A 20,230-nucleotide genomic window follows, 5' to 3' on the forward strand; every position below is an offset into this window, starting at 1 on the left:
GCTTGCTCGAGGCTTGGAGAGGTTGTATGGTGCATCTTGTGGAGGGAGAGAAATAAGTGATCCCTTTGATGGAGAGGAGACCCCTATTTGGGTTCTTAAGTTTTCATTTCTTAGTTCCATTTTTTTTCTTTCTTTTTTTTTTTTTTTTTTTTGGATTTGGGGGAGAAATTGTAAATCAATGGGATTTGGTGGATTGTGTGGATATGCCGAGAGGTTAGGGGCCCTATTTGGCCCTTTTGTATGCACTCCCCGGTTGAGTACTTTACGATACTTAAAAAAAAAAAAAATTGGAAGAAGGCATGCATCAATTGTTTCTAAGCTGATCGACTATGGGCCATGCCTACAACACTAGGACTTCCAAAATTTGATGCCGGGATGCTGTGAACACCTGAAGATTGTTATGCTAGTCAACAAAATGAGCGAATGATAATGAACTCATCTGAGAAGGCTTCAACAAAATGATTGAGGAAATCCATGCAACCACAAAGGCTTCAATTAACTGGGAAATCGTCAACACAATTTCCCAGAGTAATATGAAGAGGCTGATGGGTCAACGAAAGAAAGGTGGCATGCGTTTATCGTTTATCTTGGCGGCTCATCATCATTATCTGTTTTTTTTTCCTCTTTATTTTTTTATTTTTGTTGATAAGTATGATTTCATTAAAGGAGCTCTAGAGGGGAGCGCTCCCAAAGAAATACAAAAGTCGCCCACATTGACGCTATAATTTTAATCTATCCACAAAATCCAAAAGAAGATCCATGGATTTACAATACTGCCCATTGACCCAAAAAAATAAAGAAGGCAGTATATCGTATTTGAGAGACTAGGAGATTTCTCTTGTGCCACAGACCCCACCGTAAACAAAGGGGAGTAGCCCTCCAAGCATCCCTCCAAGCATCTCGGACTCGATTCTCCACCGTACGTCCTTCCAAGTCTCTGACATCTTCACTGTGGATTCTGGAAACACTCAGACCAGACCAAAAGCAACCAAGAACATAGACCAAACATCCCTAGCCATAGGGCAATGAAGCAGAAGATGGTTCACGGATTCTCCCGACTTCTTACACATGCAACTCCAGTTCACCCCAATCTGACATGAGGTTGTCGGGAGTGAGGATACTTCCAATGGCATCAGAACACGTAAAGAAAATCTTACGTGGTCTTCTTGTTGGCTTCGAAGAATATTTTGTTGTTGGTTTGCTGTCGGAGAGGAGGACATTTTCCGTTATCTAATTTTAAATCATTTGGTAATGTTTGCTGTTATTGAGAAGTTACTCTCAACATTGTGTATTAAAAATGGTTTTAAGAACATCTATTAGATGTTCATATAAACAATTTGAACTTTTGAAGAAGTGTATGAGAGGAGACATAGCTAGCCTATAATATGATATAATTGCAAGATGGATCTCCAATCTCTATAAATCTCTGATATTGACCTCTACGGAATGAATTGAGGCATGACGCTTAAGCACTTCCTATATTGCACTCCTGCTTCTGGCTTGTTTCCTATAGTGATTCCTACTTTTTATTATTATTTATTTTATTTTTTAAAAAGTATAATAAATAAATGCAACGAGGTCCCTTTGCATGCTATGTCCCTGTCACCCCCTTGATACCACATGTATTACATCATCCTCCAATTACTGATTCTCTCGATTCAATATCGTTGAAAAAAACTTCAATTCTGTATGGTTCTCGACAATATGGTTTAGGGGAATGTGAGAAAGAACAACATATAATTGACAAATACCAATGCATAAGTTGATTGGGTTGGATCTTCAATAATTTATTGTTGGTACTTTCCACCCAGAAAAGAATGCTGCTTTTAGATGGGGGTTGGATGTCTTCATACTTATGCTATCTTTGTTTTGACGTCCGAGCATTATTTTTCTACTTTATGGTGTTTGGTAACTCTTAAAACTGGTTTAAATATTTTCTTTGTAAAATATTTTAAACATTTGTAACAAAAATGACTAACAGATCCAACTTTGTCTTCATTTTACCGGAGTCGATGGTCTTTTCAATTCAACTCTAAACACAGGAAAAAATTGTAATGAATTTCACAAAATTGAGATGGTAGACACAGCCCTGATGGTGTAGATAGATGACAGAGGAGAGGTAGAAGTCACGAGACATGGAGATGGGCTCGAGGGGGCAAGGACTCTTTGCAGAAGGCGAGGATGGAGCAGAAGGCCATGTGAATCATGTTGAGAGATTTAGGGGTGGACCATTATAGAGCTTGTGGTGTAGGATGTACGATGACGTTGGAGCTCGCGAAGATTCGGATGGCCACAGGTGTAGGAAAGGAGGAGCTTCTTTGTCATGTCATCAATGTCCCTTTACTCATTGTGTGAGGGTGAGCATGGGCAAGTAGATCCTGAAGCACTGGCAAATGGAGGGGACTGGAGGTGGTATAGGGGTGTGTAGGATAAGTATGGAGGGGTGCAGGATTAGAGGTAAAGGACAGGGTCAGTGTTTGTAGAGAGACTTTTGACACTGTCGGAGGTGAGAGTGAGTGAGAGAGACAGGAAGAGGGGGAGGTTGATATGGAATAAGATGGAGTGATGTTGATGTAGACGTAGTAGCTTACTGCCTTCTGTGTTGGGCTTAGGCAACTGTGGGCTCACCAGATGTGGTGATTTAAAACAAAAGTGGCTGACCTTGATTACTTTGGAATTGGTGATTTTGGGTACATTTGATTGGGTAATCATCCATTAATTTTTGGGGATTTATTATTATATTCTTTTGGAAAATATTTTCAGGAATTGAGCCAAACACCGGAAATTAGATAAAGAATTCGTTTTACTTTCGAAAGGTTTTAAATAAAAATGTTCTATGGCAAAAATGTTTTGTGTCGACATAAGTGGATCCTTAGTTTCAAAGGGGCAACTACTCCTGCAATTAACCAAGAGAAGTTGCTGTTCTTCCGTAGCAATAATTTTGTTTCTGGATAGAGTCTATCTCTCCATCTTGGAGGTTTATACTGCACAAACGAATCCGGTAAACAACAACATACAATCCTTCTGTCCCGATGTTTTGGTACCTTTTTCCTTTTTTCTGATGTTCCTTGATAGTTGTCTTTGTCCTATAATTATTTTCTACTCCGAAAAGTCAATTCATTGACTTTTATGACTTTACTAAGTTACCCTCTGTTAGTGAAATGTAAATACATTGTTTCGGGTGGAAGTATGGGTACTTTTGAAAAATTTATGCGCTGAGCGTAATGCAGTAACTGAATTTACCTTCCCTTTGTTAGTGAAATGTAAATACATTTGTTCGGGTGAAAGTAGGGGTACTTTTGAAAAATTGTGCATCGAGAGTGTAATGCAGTAACTGAATTTATCTTAAAAAGTTGGTTTATTTTCCTCCCCCCCCAACCAAAAAAAAACCCCACCCCACCCTGGTCCAAAAAATTGGGCAGATGGAGTTCAGTTCTGCACGTGTGATATGCATATGTATGTATGTATATTATATGTATATACATGCAATTGTTACCTTAAAAGTTGGTTTATTTTCCTTTCCTTTCCCCCCACCCACCCCTCTAATGGCCAAAAATTTGGGACAAATGGAGTTCAGCACTGCGCATGTGATATGCATATATGTATATTATGTGTATATAAATCTTCTAATGGCCAAAAGTTTGGGACAAATGGAGTTCAGCTCTGCGCATGTGATATGCATATGTATGTATATATGTATATTATGTGTATATAAATGCAATTGTTAAAAATAGGATATGGAGATTCAGTGACAACGTGCGTGATGTACATGTAAAGTTTTGTGTCTATAATTATGTGTATCTCTGTGTTCATGTGCATACTTAATTATGATGAATCCTCTTCTCTTTGTTTATTGTCTCCCTTTCTTCACCAACATATTCCGCATTGTAACTGACTGCTTTTCTGAAAAAGGGTCATTCTTTAACTTTCTTTTATAGTCTCACTGGATCTTTTATCACAACCGTGCTCTGTGTTGGTAAATGTCCCCATTATGCAATGCCTGCAGCATGTTGGATTTGTGTCCCACATCATCCTACTAGTTTTGTTACCTTGGATGAGAAGAAATTATGTTCACGTTTTGGATGTGTATTATTTGTCAGTGCATGTTTAAGAGTGCTTAAAGAAGTGTTGAAGTCCACCGCATAGCTCTTTTGTACAAGTCCATGGGTTTATTTCTAAATGGAAGTGTGTCGCTTTCAGCATCTTCACTGATATACAACTTCGTTTCTATATTTTACCTACCATTTGAATCACCTCGCAGTGTGTTTCCTAGGACAATGTTGTCAAGTTTATGCCCACCAGCCATTTTATTTAAAAACACGATGTAACTAATTTGGTATGAAACCATTTTTTTAATTTTCAGATTTTTTAAAAAAAAACTAGGTTATGCTATCAGCTCTCGGTTTTCCAAGTTGTTTATTATGGCAGTTAAACAGACTTAGTATACTGGTTCATCACTGTAATTGCATATTGCGCTTTCTGGTTGTATTACTTCGAAGAAGATTTGATGAAAAATTTGCAAAGATTGCAACTGAAAAGGGTGGGCCTTCCATTGGTCCCAGACATTCTTTTTTGGCTTTCAAGCTTGCATCACTATCTTTTGGTTTAACTTTTTACTTTGCTAAATTTCTTGAGATATGGAATTTATTTATTCTGTGCTTTCATTTTTCTTTGTTGACCTGACTTAATATATGTTAATCATTTACTGGGTTGATAATTGACAGTTATGCTAAAAGTACAATTATGATTCTCAGGATGCAAAGGAGCATCTTTCTGCACTGGCTGACAAGCTTGGTCCGTCCCTGACCGATATAGATGTATGGAAATCCCAATCATGTATTCTAGCACCATAGTAATTGATAATCTTTTAAGAAGGCTATTCAAGATGCTATTGGCCTATAGTTAGTGTTGTGTTTGAGGGTGTGCTGGTGGTGTATTAGTATCTAAGCATTATGTTATTTTATTTTTTTAATACTAATGGTCTTGTTCGGCTTTCAGCTGTCAGCGAAATCACCACAGTCATCCGTTGATGCTGCTGAACAAGGTGATGTATGCCAGGAAAAATGATCTCTTGCAGATTTTGATGTTCAGTTGGTAGCTTTATTTATTTATCTGATGGCTTTGTCTTAGCTTTAAAACTTTGAGTAGGACTTGGTGGTTTTTAGTATATTTGCTATGCTATATTTGTATCTAGAAGCAAAAGCAGCATTTAAAAAAAAATACAGTATGTTACTTCCAATTGTTTACTTTTAAAGGATGATACAGTATATCTGCCGTCAGCACCATGGTTTCTCACTTCTGTGGTTTCTAACTTAATAATTTTGTGGAAGACGCAAAATCTTTAGAGGAACTAGTTCTCTGGTTATATTTATGTTGAGTACTTGATGTTTGGTTTGAAAATAGAATGGGATCAAGTTCCATAGGAGACAATAACAACCATCGAGCCTTTCCCAATTACTTGGGGTCGGCTACATGAATCCCATGTTTCCATTCTGCTCTATTTAAGGCCATTGCCTCAGTCAAGAGTTCCATCTGAGACATCCAATTAAATTTGAATGATACATAGCAGGATTAAAATTAAAGATTCTCTTTAGAAGTTTGTTAACTAATTTCAATTGAGAGGAAATCTCTTACTGGTTTCATATTTCATATATTCACTATAGACATCCTTTCGAAGAATACCTTTAGAAGATTACTACTTGATTGACTACAATAATTTTGTATATCATTATTATGCCGTCAAAACCGAATCTGTGCTAATGTTGAAAAGATTGGACTTCTTTTAAGAAAATATATGTACATGCAGAGGCATTAGGGTTCATGAAATATATTTGATAGTGCATTTACTAATGTGTTGCATATGTGAGCAATAAGGGGGAATGTGCAAAATAATGCTAAGCTGATGAACAACACCCAAAAAGTCCCTGCTCATTTATAACACATTTTTTAGCTTGCCAACGTTCCGTACCTTAAAATAATATTGGTCTAGTAACACTTCTATAAAATTTGGCTTTCAATTTTAGAGTTCAATGTTTATCATATGATATGCTAGAGGCATTCATTCATTTAACCCATCCCGTTTTAGTTTTCTGAGCAATATCATTACCAGTCTTCCTCTATTTGTGAATAAAAATAAGGCATTGGTTGCAAACTGTTTCTTTTTTGGTATCTCTTGACAATTGGTGTTCATCATATCCTCACTGGTATTTCTAGTTTAACTGAAGTTACATTCCTTTATTTTAGCATTAGTTTTATTTATTTTAAGCCTTCTCGATTTTAAAGTTTCACTTCGTACCTCTAATATCATCTACAAATAACATCCATTATGGAACTTCATACTATGCATATTCTGTCAGATCAGCCAGAATTAATGCAAAAGATAAGGGCTTAATGTTAATCCAAAATGTATGCCTAAATGAATTGGAAAATCAATTGTTCTCTTACAATGTTCTTACTATGAACTCTGTTGTTTAACTGAAGAGATAACCATACCTTGATGGAGCAGCAGAAAGGTAAAAAATGTTTTATTTACTTCTAAATAGTTGGGACGGGGCCTTCTTCAGTTGAGGTGCATCACACAAAGTGCAGCTGTTAAATAGAAATAGAGTAATTATAGCAATCCCAATTGGCTGTAGACTGCATGAGCCTAAAATCTTTATTCTGATTCTCTTCACCAAGCTGTTTTAGTAGCAAGAAGCTTATCAGATCACGAGATGTCCCTGCCGTGTATGACTTAAGATTTTTTGCCCATAAATGTATCCTATTGGGCTTCATTGGTCCAAATAGAATATGTTGCCCAAGTATGACTCGGGGGGGGGGGGGGGGGGGGGGGATGGCCAATTTTTCGGATTTGAAAATTCTATTAAACCCTCTAACAATTATGCAATAATCAATATATAGGCATAAGCAATTTATAGCATAAATGTAAAGGAGATAAGGGAAGAGAGATTTGCAAACATTCACACGGCGATTTTAGCGAGGTTCGGAAACTCCTACTCCTCGGCTCAAGATCCCTCTTGAGACTTCTCAATCCACTAGGGCTTCTCCTTACGGGTGGAGAGCAAACCTTTACATGAAGCAACTCCCTGCTTCACCTTGCTAAGAGACAACCTCTCTTAGTCTTCCTTTGGGTCACACCAACCCTTACAAATTGAAGTAACTAGCTTCTTCTTCCTTTGCTAAGAGAACACCTCCTCTTAGGCTTTATAATAGATTTGAATATCAGATTTTCAGTACAAGATAATCTCTCACAGATTTGAAGTACAAAGTTTAAGCTCACTCTAGAGTATATATAAATATATTGAAGCTCAATACACTATGAATGATATGGGATGAGAGAGTATGATATGAATGAAGAACAAAAGCTCTTTGGATGCTAGAAGATGTCTTTTAAGTGTAGCAACTCTCAATCCCGAAGTCTCTTTACTCTATTTATAGAGTTTTGATAAGCCAATTAAAAAATATAGCTGTTGTGCACTCAATTTAAGGCAAAATAGCCGTTCAGATTCGAATCTGCGCAGGTTCGGTCGACCGAAATGAAACACCCTTGTGTTTCGGTCATCCGAAATGACTTAAGGTTGGATATTATCCTCTCAGTATCTCTGTTTCGGTAGACCGAAGTGAAACCCACACTTGTTTCGGTCGACCGAAATGATTTATGGATTTGAACATCACTCTCAGTACTTTTACTTCGGTAGACCGAAGTGAAACCCTTCTCTGTGTCAGTAGACCGAAATGGTTCAGGTTAGCCATAGTTCCTTATTTCGGTAGACCAAAATAGAATGGTCCTGAATTTCGGTAGACCGAAATAGACCTGCTGCCTCATGACTTGTTCTAAGTTAACAGGTGAGACAGTGCACTACAGGACATCTGCACAGACCTTATTTCCATTGAAAATATTTTAGTAAATGTCTTTTACTTTAATTTATATGTCCATTTACTTTAAGTTTACAATGTAAATAAGGAAGTACCCCCCATTTGGATTCAATAAAAAATACTAGAAAATTGAAATCCAACTAAATCAAAATGTAGAAATTCAATTTTAGTACAAATTTGGATTTCCGACAGTTTTGGTAAAAATGAATCCGCATGTAGACCAATGTAGACTTGGTCAAAATTTCTGATAAAATCAGTTTAGGCTAGTTTAAGTATAAGGAGTTGTTACCAGGAAAAATTATTTTGAAATAATCATTATTTCAAAAATCCATTTTTCACACTTAGCCAAAAACATAGTTTTTCATGACGCGCATTTTGGGGTCCTAATGTCCGTTACCAACTCATGGTAATGAAGGCTTCTTATGCCTTAATTGTTGACCAATATGAATAATATGATTGATGTGCATGGTCTTAGCATTTCTAGCATAAGTGATGAGTTCTTTCAAAGCTTATGTAAGCTTGAACTAACTCACTCTTTAGCAATGACTCCATATGTCAATTATATATGAATGAAGTGCATAGTCTATTGCTAATGGATATAGGAGCATATGAATGATGATATGATATACATGGTCCTATAGAGATGAGCTTCAAATGGATTCATAAATACTTTGACATTGAATCCTAAACACTCACCATCCTATCTACCCTTATCTTCAAGCTTTGTCCATGATCTTTAGGCATTGAGGTAGACTTGTTTTCTTCCTTCCTTTGAGTTGCTTTTTTGCTCGTTGTAGTCCAAGCTATCTTTGGATGGACTTTGCATTTGGTTCTTTGCAACTTCATGTCTTCTTTGTATCCATTGCTTGCCTTGATGTGATCTTGAATAATGGAATACTTGGAACGACTTTATGATCTTCATTGAGGTCATCTTTTGAATTTGAATAATCTATAACACTCAATGTAAACATTAGTCCTTAAACACCATTAATGGTTTGTTATCATCAAAACCTTTAGATTGTCCTTGGATGAAATCATTAAGGTCAATAGAATAGATTGAGGGCATCCTTGTTGCAAGCCCTTTTAAAACTTAATAATACCCATTGGATCTTTTTTTCTTCTTTAAGGTAAATGTACCCTTCGGTTTTATTTATATATGTACTTATGTATTTTGTGTTGCTGTACTTCATTTTGTAGGGGACATTTATTGTTGAACCTGGTATCCAAATAACTGCTTTCACCATTATGAGATGAAACTATTAGTCTATCTCGCAATTGTAGTTGATCACCTTTGTCTACTCAAATGTTCTGATTTCGTGTTGGATGGGATTTTCTGCCACTAGATTATGACGAGAAAGCTGAAGACGCAGTTGATTATGAAGATATTGATGAGCAGTATGAGGGACCAGAGTGTCAAGCTGCTACCGAGGAGGACTATTTGTTGCCAAAAAAGGATTATTATTCCACTCAAGTTGCAGTGGCTACTATGGAGCATAATTCTTCTGTTTTTGATGATGAAAATTATGACGATGATGATGAAGAATTTGAGAAAGAACATGAGTTGGTGGATAAAAATGCTGAAGTTGGAACTATTTCTTCATCAGGTTTACTAAGGAATCCATATAAAGTATCTGTTACTTTTTTTTATTAGTTGACAGTATTTCTTTTTGTTGTTTGGTTCATCAGATAATTTTATCAAATCTGTATATTTCTTGTCCTCTTTTTTGATTTTACATCTATACAGTGGCAGTAGGTTTAACCGGCTTAATGATTATTTGTGCGCTCTATTTTAAAACCCAATTACCTAAACTGCATCCTGAGTATATCTGATTTAGGAATTTAGGTACTCAATTGAGGGGGCCTATTTCTTTTCCATAAGTAAAAGAATATGGGGTGAGAAAATTAATAAACGTTAAAAGAACAAAGAGAGGTTAATTGCTACATGTATTGAGTTTGGTCTCAATCAAGTGTCTGCATTCTGTAACATCAACTAGATTTAAATTCTGTCACTGTTTATGAGATTGCTTCATTCTTTTGTAAATACTAGGTGATTTGAACATTAGAATTTTAAACCAGGGTAACTTATTTTCTTTCCCTAATTATTCAACATATAGGACTCACTCAAAATAAGAATTTTGTAATCATGGATTTGATGCCTTGTATATTCATGGTTTACCAATGTCTTTATTTTTATGGTGAGGTCATATCATGACTTGAAAGTATTTGAAATCCCATGTGAAATTTTGGTATCTCTACTTTTAGTTTTTCATAGTTAAATGAATAGACTTGTTTCTCTTCACACTTAAAGCTGAAATATGTTTTACTATAACAAATGGAACAATACGGTGTATGGCGGAGGGCCTCTGTAGGGAATTTTTATTGCATATTTATTTTTTCATGGAGCTTATGGTGATATCTCCTTACTGCTCTTTAAATTTTGTTTTCTAATTCTATTTAGAAAGAGTGGACAACTTCAATTTGCATGGGACATTCAAACACTCCCTCGAGACATATTTCTATGGAACTGCACTCATAACTTAGAAATATTGAAGATCCAGTAACATTTTAGTCAATTTAAGATAGTCAACTGTATTTCATTCTTCAAATTTCAGCAACAATTTGTGCGAAGATCCTTAGATGTTGCCAACTTGTCAACAGTAAATGGTCTATCTTATGCATGTAATGTGTATATGAATATTTTAGCTGAGATTCCTTCACATGTATATATATATTTTCCAGTAAATAAATTCCTTCACATATTCCGAAAGCGTAGTTGTTAGCATGGGTTTTTGGGCTGTTTGAAATGGCTGTTTTAAACTTGTACCAACGGGCTCTTTTTTCATTCACAGTTCAAGGCTTTTTAATGATTTCTTTTGAACCTGTTTGGTGGATTCTGTTTGAATATCTAAAACGGGAAAGAATTTGCATTAGTGCCCAAAAGATCCTGAAGAAAATATAAGTTGAGAATATATTTTTCAGAGATCCCGAATAGTAAAGTAACGAACCTTCGGAGACTATTTATTTATTCATTCAATTATATAAAGGAATTCAAATATTTTCTCCATGGAACAGTTTAAATCCTTCATGGAAGGAAATAGGTGAAGAAGGGGTATTGCTCATGTTACCTCCTAGATTTTTATATATAGTCACGAAAGTTAAGCAAATCTCACTTATTTCAATGCATTGTTATATTTTGAATTCTCTACCTTTTTCTTTATCGTTCTTTGCATAATGTTGAGTCAAATCTTAAATGGAATTAGTCAACTTCTGATAAATCAATATAATTTAGTGTAGGTATAGTCATGTAGCAACAGTGGTTTTAATTACATGTTGTGTTATTAAGAATAATTAATCATGTACCACATTAATTGTCATGTTTTTTTCGGAACTAGAACATTTATAAATCTAATCATGAAACTGGTTTACTAGCTTTCCATTTTAAAATATGGCTTGTTTCTTTTGTTTTCAGGTGAGCCGGGTGATATTCTTACTGAAATTTCTGAAGGGGAAAAGTTTTCCGAGGATGATATACCTATTGGCTCTTTTGAAACTGAAAATTTGGCTGTGGATATGGCAGATTTTCAGGTGGTCTGCATGAACACTTTTTATTTTATATATTTTACTTTGGTTTTACTTGGAGATTGTTTTTGCTCTTAGATTGTTTTTGCTCTTCTTTTTTCCCCGACTCTTGAGGTGCTTCTGCCTTTCATTTATAGTGATTTAAATCTCTGCAAATATGTGAGTACCTTCTATTAGGCTTTTGTTTAATGTTGGTCGTAGTGGAATATCTTAACTACTGTTATGAGGCTGAATCCTGCTGTATTTTTTAGAAAGCATGATATAAAATGACAACTGGAATTGTTTTTGTTCCACAACCCCCCACCCCAATGGCCCAACCCAAAACGAAAGTGTAAGAAAATAAAGAATGAAAACAGAAAAAAAAGGAAGAAAAAATTAAAGAACTGCAAGTATTCTGACTGTTGAAATCTAGGTATTCAGGACAGGTTATATTAGCTATTTGATGGCGTACTAGTTTCAATTAACATGTGGCATGGTTTAGTGATTAGCTTGCAGAACTTATAAGGAATTAGAAATATAATTGTTTTCATCAAGATTATGTCTAGGTGAATGTGAGGAGTATTTACTTGCGTCTCATGAAATGTGCTTCTTCTCTGAATCTTTTCATGGTGCATACCTTTTCTTGGTATAACTCCGAATTTTGGTTTAAATAAAAAAAAAAAAAAAAAAAAAAAAAAAAAAATTCTGATGCATCTGGAGCATTATCGTCTTTATGTTTGTCTTTAATCCTGTATATGTGATGTAATCAGTGCCACATAATATGTTGACCTAACCGTTAATTACGATATATATAATGTATGTATATACGTGGCCAGTGTAGCCAATTTTTCTTGGTTCATGATATCCATTTATTTCCTTGTTTAAGAGAGAGAATCCATGGAGTTGATTTATTTATTTATTTTTTTCTGCAGTCAAGAAAGCTAATTTTTTTTTTTCGTCAGCTCTTTTTGTCCCTGTTACTCTAAGCTGAAAGTCTGGAGTAGAAAATTAACTGCACTGCTATCTCCCTATGTTGTTATAACATATCATCGATGTTATTTTCTCTCATGTTTTGGTAACATTGGACTAATATATATATATATTGATAAGTGTATCATTGGACTAATATCAACTAAAGGATGTGGGGTTCTTTCAGTCTTCCACCAATTTCAAATGCATCATTTTGTGCTGCCTTCAAGTTTACTCTACCGGCCTCATTATTAATTCATTTTCATTTACGCTCTGTGGTTATCTTACATGATTTATCAGGAGGAGCCTCTTGATGATAAAAATTCAACACCACTTCCTGTTCTGTGTATAGAAGACGGGAAGGTCATATTACGGTTTTCTGAAATTTTTGGTATTCATGATCCATCAAAGAAAGGGGAGAAGAAGGACCGTAGGTATTCAATTCCTAGAGGTATGTAGTCGCAATGGCACATGAGGGCCTTTCTTCCTGACTTAGATGTTCCTCCTCTCTAGCAATAAAATGATGAAAGTTCAACTTTGAATTTTATGCATTTTCTGAATTTATGCTCTTTTGTTGAACTTTTCGAGTTGAATTTTTGGAAACCTTATTTATTTATTTTTTTAATTTAAAAAAAATGGAAATCCTTTTTTTGCATTTGCTTAACCTTTTGTTCTGTTGTACGAAAAATCGTTTTCTGTCTAAAGCTTTCCATAGCCCTAAGCACAATTCTGCACTTCTGAATGTTCCGGTAATGTTTTTTTTATTCTTGCAGAGAAATATAAATCCATGGATATTTATGATAATGTTGAAGAGGACGAAGAGGATTTTTTGAAGGGCACTTGCCAAGGTTTTTCTTTTATGAGACAGGCACATGTATCTCAAGATGATATTTCAGCACTAATGGATGGCGAATTAGAATCAGGGAAATTTGGGGTTGTTCCAGGGGCTTCTGCTAATCTACAAGATGATGAGCAAAGAAAAGATTCTTGTCTTAGTGCAGAGCCAATGAGACAGGATATAGCATCAGATGGGTTTGCCGAGTGGAGCTCAGCTTTGTGTCCAAAATTTTACCCTCTTGATCAGCAAGATTGGGAAGACAAAATTATTTGGGACAACTCTCCTGCATTAAGTGACAGTGCTGCCGATGGTTGTGAGATCTCTGGACCTGACTCCGAGGCTTTGGTTAATGCAGAAACAGAATTGGATGGTGGGCTGCAAAATTTTCAGCCAGAGCTCCAGATGGAACCTGATGAGAAAGATCATGGTTTTTTTCTTCATAGATGTCCTGTTCTAGTGGAGCCCTTTGGTTCAAGAACATATTCAGGACTGAAAAATCTTCCATTCTTGGAAAACAGATTTCATCCCCAACTATTGAGGTTGGAGTCGCGGTTGGAAGTGGATCATCCAAATCATTCTGACGTCAGAAAGGATGATGGTACTGAAGAGATCTGCCAAAGTGATGTCATAAGACGTTTTAGCAAACTTACATTGCAAAACAGAGACTTACTGGAAGGATCTTGGTTGGACAAAATAATTTGGGAACCACATCAATCTATTGCAAAGCCAAAGCTAATTCTCGATCTTCAAGATGAACAAATGCTTTTTGAAATTTTAGATAACAAGGACGGTAAAAATCTTCGGCTTCGTGCTGGGGCTATGATCATAACTCGCTCTGTGAAGTCCAGTGGTGGGGATTCTTTGGAGCAGCATGGTCATGGAGGTGCATATGGTGTGCGATTCAATATTTCTAATGACAAATTCTATTCAAACAGGAAAATTTCTCAGCAGCTGAAGTCACATTCTAAAAAACGTGCTGCTCATGGTGTCAAAATCTTGCATTCAATACCTGCAGTTAAGCTGCAGACAATGAAACCGAAGTTAAGCAAGTAAGAATCAGCATTATATCTCATAATAGTTTTTCAACTTGTTGCATTCTTTTTACTTACATTAGTTGGAGGAGATCAATTCAATGTGTTCTTCTACGTATCACATACCTTATCTTGTTTTGTGGTAAATGATCATTTGGAACAACTTCAATTCACATTATCTTGGAGGATATTGTTGACTTTTTGGCCTCCTTGAAGGCTTGAGGCCTTTGTGGTCTTTTGTATTCTTCTTGGGATCCGCTCCCCTTTTGAGCGTTTTTTAATAAAATTTTATTTATCAAAAAAAAAAAAAAAAAAAAAGAAAAAAAAAAGTGCAATGCTATACATGTATTGTGATTGCCTCGTATGAGTGGGAACTTGCTGTCATTAATTATTTTTAGTGTAACTGGACTAGCAATTAGCATTGTAGCATGTGTTCATTGCCCTATTTGTTCATAAGTTAGGTGTTGTAGTTTCTTCTTTTTTCCCCATGTGATTTCGACCATTCAATGTCTTGTAGTTAGGGCTGTAAGTGAACCAAGCCATTCGCCAACAGCTCGAGCCCAGCTTGGTAAAAGCTCGGATCGCGTTTGTTTATTTGATAAATGAACCAAGCTCAAACAAGATTTTCAAGCTCGTTTCATAAACGTGCCAAGCTCAAACAACCCTGAACCAGACTCGTTTGTTCATGAACATGATTGTGAACAAAGCTCGTGAATGAGTTCGTGAACATACACAATTATATATATATTATATACATGAAAGAGAATCTCTCTTTCTCTCTCGGCAAGATGAAAAAGAATGGTTCTATAACGGTGACGAAATCTAAGTTGAAGTTTTGGAGATTGATAGAAGATTGATCTGTAAGGGCATACGACGACATGGTGATTTCCTCCATATATTTTTTGATTGATCTGTAATTTTAGGTCAACGTAATATATATATATATATATATATATATATATATATATATATATGTTGTTATAATTATATTATCTTCTCTGCAAACTCGAAGTGGGGTGGGGGAATCTTCTCTGTAAACAAGCCTCGAGCCGAGCTTGAGCTTACCATTTCTTGTGGAGCCGATCTCAAACGCTGAGGTATGAGCTTGGCTCGAGTTCAAGCCGAGCTCAAACACCCCTGGCCATGAGCCAAGCCGAGCTCGAACAGCCCACTACTCAGCTTGGCTCAGCTCATTTTGCATCCCTACTTGTAGTTGTAGCATGTCATCCACTTTTTTGGACAAGTGAATTGTTAACCCTTCTCAATTATCTAGTAATTTCTCTATATATTCACTTTTATTGCTGGACTCGTATGCTTATTTTATTATTATTTTTGTCATTGAAGAATGCTGGTAAACCTTTATGACCTATGCCAATGCTGTCTCACTCACTGCTTTAGATCTCCTCTATTCAACACTCTTTCTGATGATCAAAACTATATATATATATATATATATATTTATTTATTTATTTTTGATGAATAAGATCGCAACATTCTTCTTTTTACATCTGATTTAATTATTTTCTTAACCTATCTACATGGACTTTGGTGCACTTGTATCTATGTTAAGTGTAGAATTATCGAATTCCATAGGTATGGACAAGGGGACATGGATAACTCTATTCGAAAGTACTCATTTTAATAGAAGGAATATATTAGGAGAGCTTTTATGTACAAATATATAAAAATTCAAGTTATTGGATATACTTATGAGATACATAACCAATCAGAGTTGCCAGTAATAATGCAATAAAACGATTATAGTAAGAGATTTTAATGTACAATTATATACGGGATTCAAATTTTTGGATACACTTGTTAGGTACATGAGCCAACTACATGTGTAAAACACATATCCCGTACCCATGTTGAATGTTGTGTTTTCGATATGGGTACTTCTGCAAATCTAAAGAGTCGATAACATAGTTCTAAATTGTTGGAATATTATTATTATATTTGTGTTATTGTTGGCTCCCTTGTCCCGTGGAAACCCCACTAAATACAGCGAACGAATAACAAATCATGAATCATGACAGAAAAAAACAAACATGCCACACACAAAGAACACAAAGATTTATGTGGTTCGGCACAATTTGTACCTGCATCTACGGTGAAGATCTAACAAAAGATTTCACTATGCGAAAATCAGGAGATTACAAGTTTCAGTCCTCAAACCCTAGCTCTAGCTCTAGCTCTCGTTCGCACTCTCTTTCCTGCGATTGTTAGTGTTCTCTTGTTATTCACTCCAAACCTAAACACCCTTATATACCACGGCCTGGGCCGAAACAAAATTCGGGCCACTGCATCACAGGTATTGTGTTTACTTTAACACATACAAGGCTTATGTATATGTTTAATTATTATTTAAGTAACTATTACTCTAAGCATTGTGGAATAGGGCAATCATCTTTGGATCTTATTGGTAAGGAATCTCATTTGAATACCTCATACATAATAATATTAATTATTTTAATCTCATACATAATAATATTATTATTATTATTATTATTTTTTGGATAAATAATAATTCATTAAAAGCGTTCAAAAGGGAACACATCCCTCAAAAACAGCACAAGGCCAAATAGGGCCTCTAAACCCTCAACAAATCCAAAAACTCTACATGCTCATCCAAGGATTTACAATTTCTTCTTAGAACCCAACAAAAAAGGGTGCTAAGAATGGAGAATTTCAACTACCCAACATGATTTTCCTATCCTTCAAAGGATCTCTTATTTTTTTTCTAGCCGTAAACACCACCAAACGCACAAAGATGTAACCCTCCAAGAGTCATGAGCTTGGCCCCCCTCTATACACCCTCTCGGGCCTCAATCAGGCCCTTGGTAAACCGTGGCATAGCCCAATGAATCCCAAACAAACCCAAAAACAAAAGCTTGCCACTGGACAGTGTAAAAGAAGATGATCAATCGTTTCCTCGGCATATTTGCACATAAAACACCAATTAACCACGATTTGTTTTTTTTTTTTATAACTGTAGGTTGTCCTGAGTGAAGATCTTTCCCAAAACGGATGTCCATGCAAAAAAGCTACTTTGAGAGGCGTTTTGTACCCCAAACGGCCTTCCATGGAAATGACAGTCCTGGGGCATCCACAAAACAACGATAAAATGACCAAACATCAAAGCGCCTAAGTGAAGATGGAACCCAAACGTAGATGTCGGAAGTCTCCTCCACTATCTCCTGGCGATATAACAAATCCAAAAAGTTCATAGCATCCTCAATCTCCCAATCCTGAAACAGCCTCAAGAAACGTACATCCCACACTGTTCATCCACTATCAAGACGATAGCAGTCGACCACCATGGCATGTCTATCAGAAGCAATCCTAAGAAGTCTAAGGAAAGTGCTACCAAGGGAGCGCTTCCTGCACCAGATGTCATCCCAAAAACGTATCCTTTTGCCATTTCTGACACGAAATCTGATGTGCTTGGAGAATTCGTCCCACCCCTTCTAAATGTGTTTCCAAACCGCAACCCCATATGACAATCTCACCTCGGGGGTGTACCATCCTCCTCTCACTTCCCCGTGTCTGCTCACAATCACCTTTCTCTAGAGTCTGTTTCTCTCTATCCCGAATCTCCAAAGCCATTTCCCCAATAAGGCCTTAGTAAAAGGCACTAATCTTTAGATTCCCAAACCACCTTGCCGAATTGGAGTTCAAACTCTCTCCCACTGCACCAGATGATACTTGAACTCCTCCCCCCCTTTACCACCCCACATGAAATTTCTCAACCACCTATCAATCCTTTGAAAAGGGAATCTGGAAAACTGAAAGAAAATACATAAAAAGACTCGACAAAGTGCTCTTCGAAAGAGTGACCCTCCCCCCTTTGGAGATGTATTGTTTCTTCCACCTAGCCAGCCGTTTCTCAAACTTCTCCACCACTGGATCCCAACTGCCCACACTCTTGGATGAAGCCCCAAGAGGTAGACCCAAATAAGAAGTAGGTAACGAACTAGTGTTGCAACCCAAAACAAGAGCCAAAGTAGAGATTGGGAATCTCTCCAACTGGCACTAAGACACTTTTTCCCACATCAACTTTCAAGCTAGAGACGACTTGAAACCAAATCAGAACACATCTCAAATATCTCATATGAGACACATCCGCATAAAAAAAAAAAAAAAAAAACCAAAGTGTTGTCCGCAAACATCAAATGGGAGATCTCCAGCTAACTCACAACATCCCTACCAACCCTAAACCCAAATCAACTGCCCTTGACATCATTTTACTGCTGAAAGCCTCCATCACAACAAGGAAAAGAAAAGGAGATAGCGGGTCCCCTGTCTTAACCCTCTTGAGCTACCAAAAAAGCCTGTCGATGCTCCATTCACAAGGACATAAAACCAAAAATTAGAAATACAAAAATCAATCCATTTCCTCCATCTCTCACCAAACCCCATCCTCTCCAAGAAGTAGACGAGAAAGCTCCAACTAACAGCATCGTAAGCCTTCTCGATATACAATTTGCATAGAACACCTGGAACTCCACAATTGAGTTTGGAATCTACACACTCGCCAGCAATAGGGATTGAATCGAGTATCTAACGGCCTCTTACAAAGGCATTTTGAGAATTCGAGATGACATTATCCAAGACACCCCTCAATCTCGATGCTAGAACCTTGGCAATCAATTTGTAAATGCTTCCCACCAAGCTGATAGGTCTAAAATCCGTTACGTCCGACGCTCCCCCCTTCTTTGGAATAAGAGCAATAAACGTTGCATTCAAACTTTTCTCAAAATATCCCCGTGAGTGAGAAGCAGAGAAAGTGCCCATGACCCTTCACCACCTCCCAACTTTCATGAAGAAATCTCATTGAGAAACCATCCGGCCCAAGGCTTTATCCCGATTGCAACTCTTGAAGGCCCTCAAAACTTCCTCCTTAGAAAAAGGCCTTTCCAGATTGACATCATCCAACTCAAAGATAGAATCAAAAGGCAAACCCCCGAGCAAAGGTCTTAGGTCGCCAAGTATCTGTCTCTGTGAACAAACTTTGAAAGAAAGAGGTAACCCCCGATATCCTCCTCCTTGGAGAGAAGCTCCTCATCCACCGTGATTCTTCCAATATGATTACCCCTTCAGTGAGCATTTCCAACTGATGAAAAAGCTTCGTGTTTCTGTCCCCCTCCTTAAGCCTCAAAGCCCTAGATTTTTGTCTTCTATGAAATTTCCTCTGATAAAGCAATCTCAGAAATATCCGCCTGACATTCAACCCTTCTCTGTAACAAAATCTCAGTAATACTACCTTCCCCTTCCTTTCTTTTAATATCAGCAGTCTCAGCAAAAGCACGATTATTTCTCCATTTCAAATTCCCGAAATCATCATTGTTCCACTTTTTAAGGTCCTCTTTCAAAAGTCATACTATGCGTGCAAGGAAAAAAAAACTTGGGTTGCCAGAAACCACATAGCTCTCCCACCAAGATCGAACTCTCTCCATGAATCCCTCTGTACGAAGACACATGTTTTCAAATCTAAAGGGTGAATTCTTCTGCATTCCACCGCAATCAAGAACCAAGGGAATATGATCTGAAGTCGGGCGTGCCAACGCTACCTGAATAACATTCGAAAACTTCATCTCCCAATCTCCTGTCAAAAGGAATCTATCCAATCTAGGACACTCTCTGCCACTAGACCACGTGAACGAAGCTCCCTCCAAATGAAGGTCAATCAGATTTTGATCATCAATGAATAAGGAGAACTGCTCCATAGCCGCAATTCACCTTCCCCCCATTGATCGTCTAGAAGGAGAACAAATGATATTAAAGTCACCTCCAATACACTAAGGATGAGGCCATCTATGCCTCAGCGAATCAATCTCCTCCCACAGCAAGTTACGTCTGTCATCTTCATTAGGACCGTATACTCCCGAAAAGGTCCAAAGGAAACCATCTTCCTCCAGAGAAAAAAACAAGTCACTGAGAACCTGGAAATCCAACTTAG

General features: G+C 36.9%; 1 protein-coding gene across 1 annotated transcript in view; it reads left to right on the top strand.

The window, feature by feature from the left end:
• Nucleotides 1-20,230, top strand: part of LOC132300267 (transcription initiation factor TFIID subunit 1) — a 56,766-nt gene that overhangs the window by 14,771 nt on the left and 21,765 nt on the right. The window contains exons 5-10 of the mRNA XM_059797285.1: nt 4,755-4,817; nt 4,999-5,044; nt 9,219-9,479; nt 11,345-11,460; nt 12,703-12,853; nt 13,176-14,289. Of these exons, the coding sequence (XP_059653268.1) occupies nt 4,755-4,817; nt 4,999-5,044; nt 9,219-9,479; nt 11,345-11,460; nt 12,703-12,853; nt 13,176-14,289 (1,751 nt within the window). The remainder of the gene's footprint in view (nt 1-4,754; nt 4,818-4,998; nt 5,045-9,218; nt 9,480-11,344; nt 11,461-12,702; nt 12,854-13,175; nt 14,290-20,230) is intronic.

The sequence above is a fragment of the Cornus florida genome, unplaced genomic scaffold (genome assembly GCF_030987335.1).
Source record: "Cornus florida cultivar Cherokee Brave unplaced genomic scaffold, ASM3098733v1 CherokeeBrave_3.0.0_Hap2_Chr03, whole genome shotgun sequence".
Lineage (NCBI taxonomy): Eukaryota > Viridiplantae > Streptophyta > Magnoliopsida > Cornales > Cornaceae > Cornus > Cornus florida.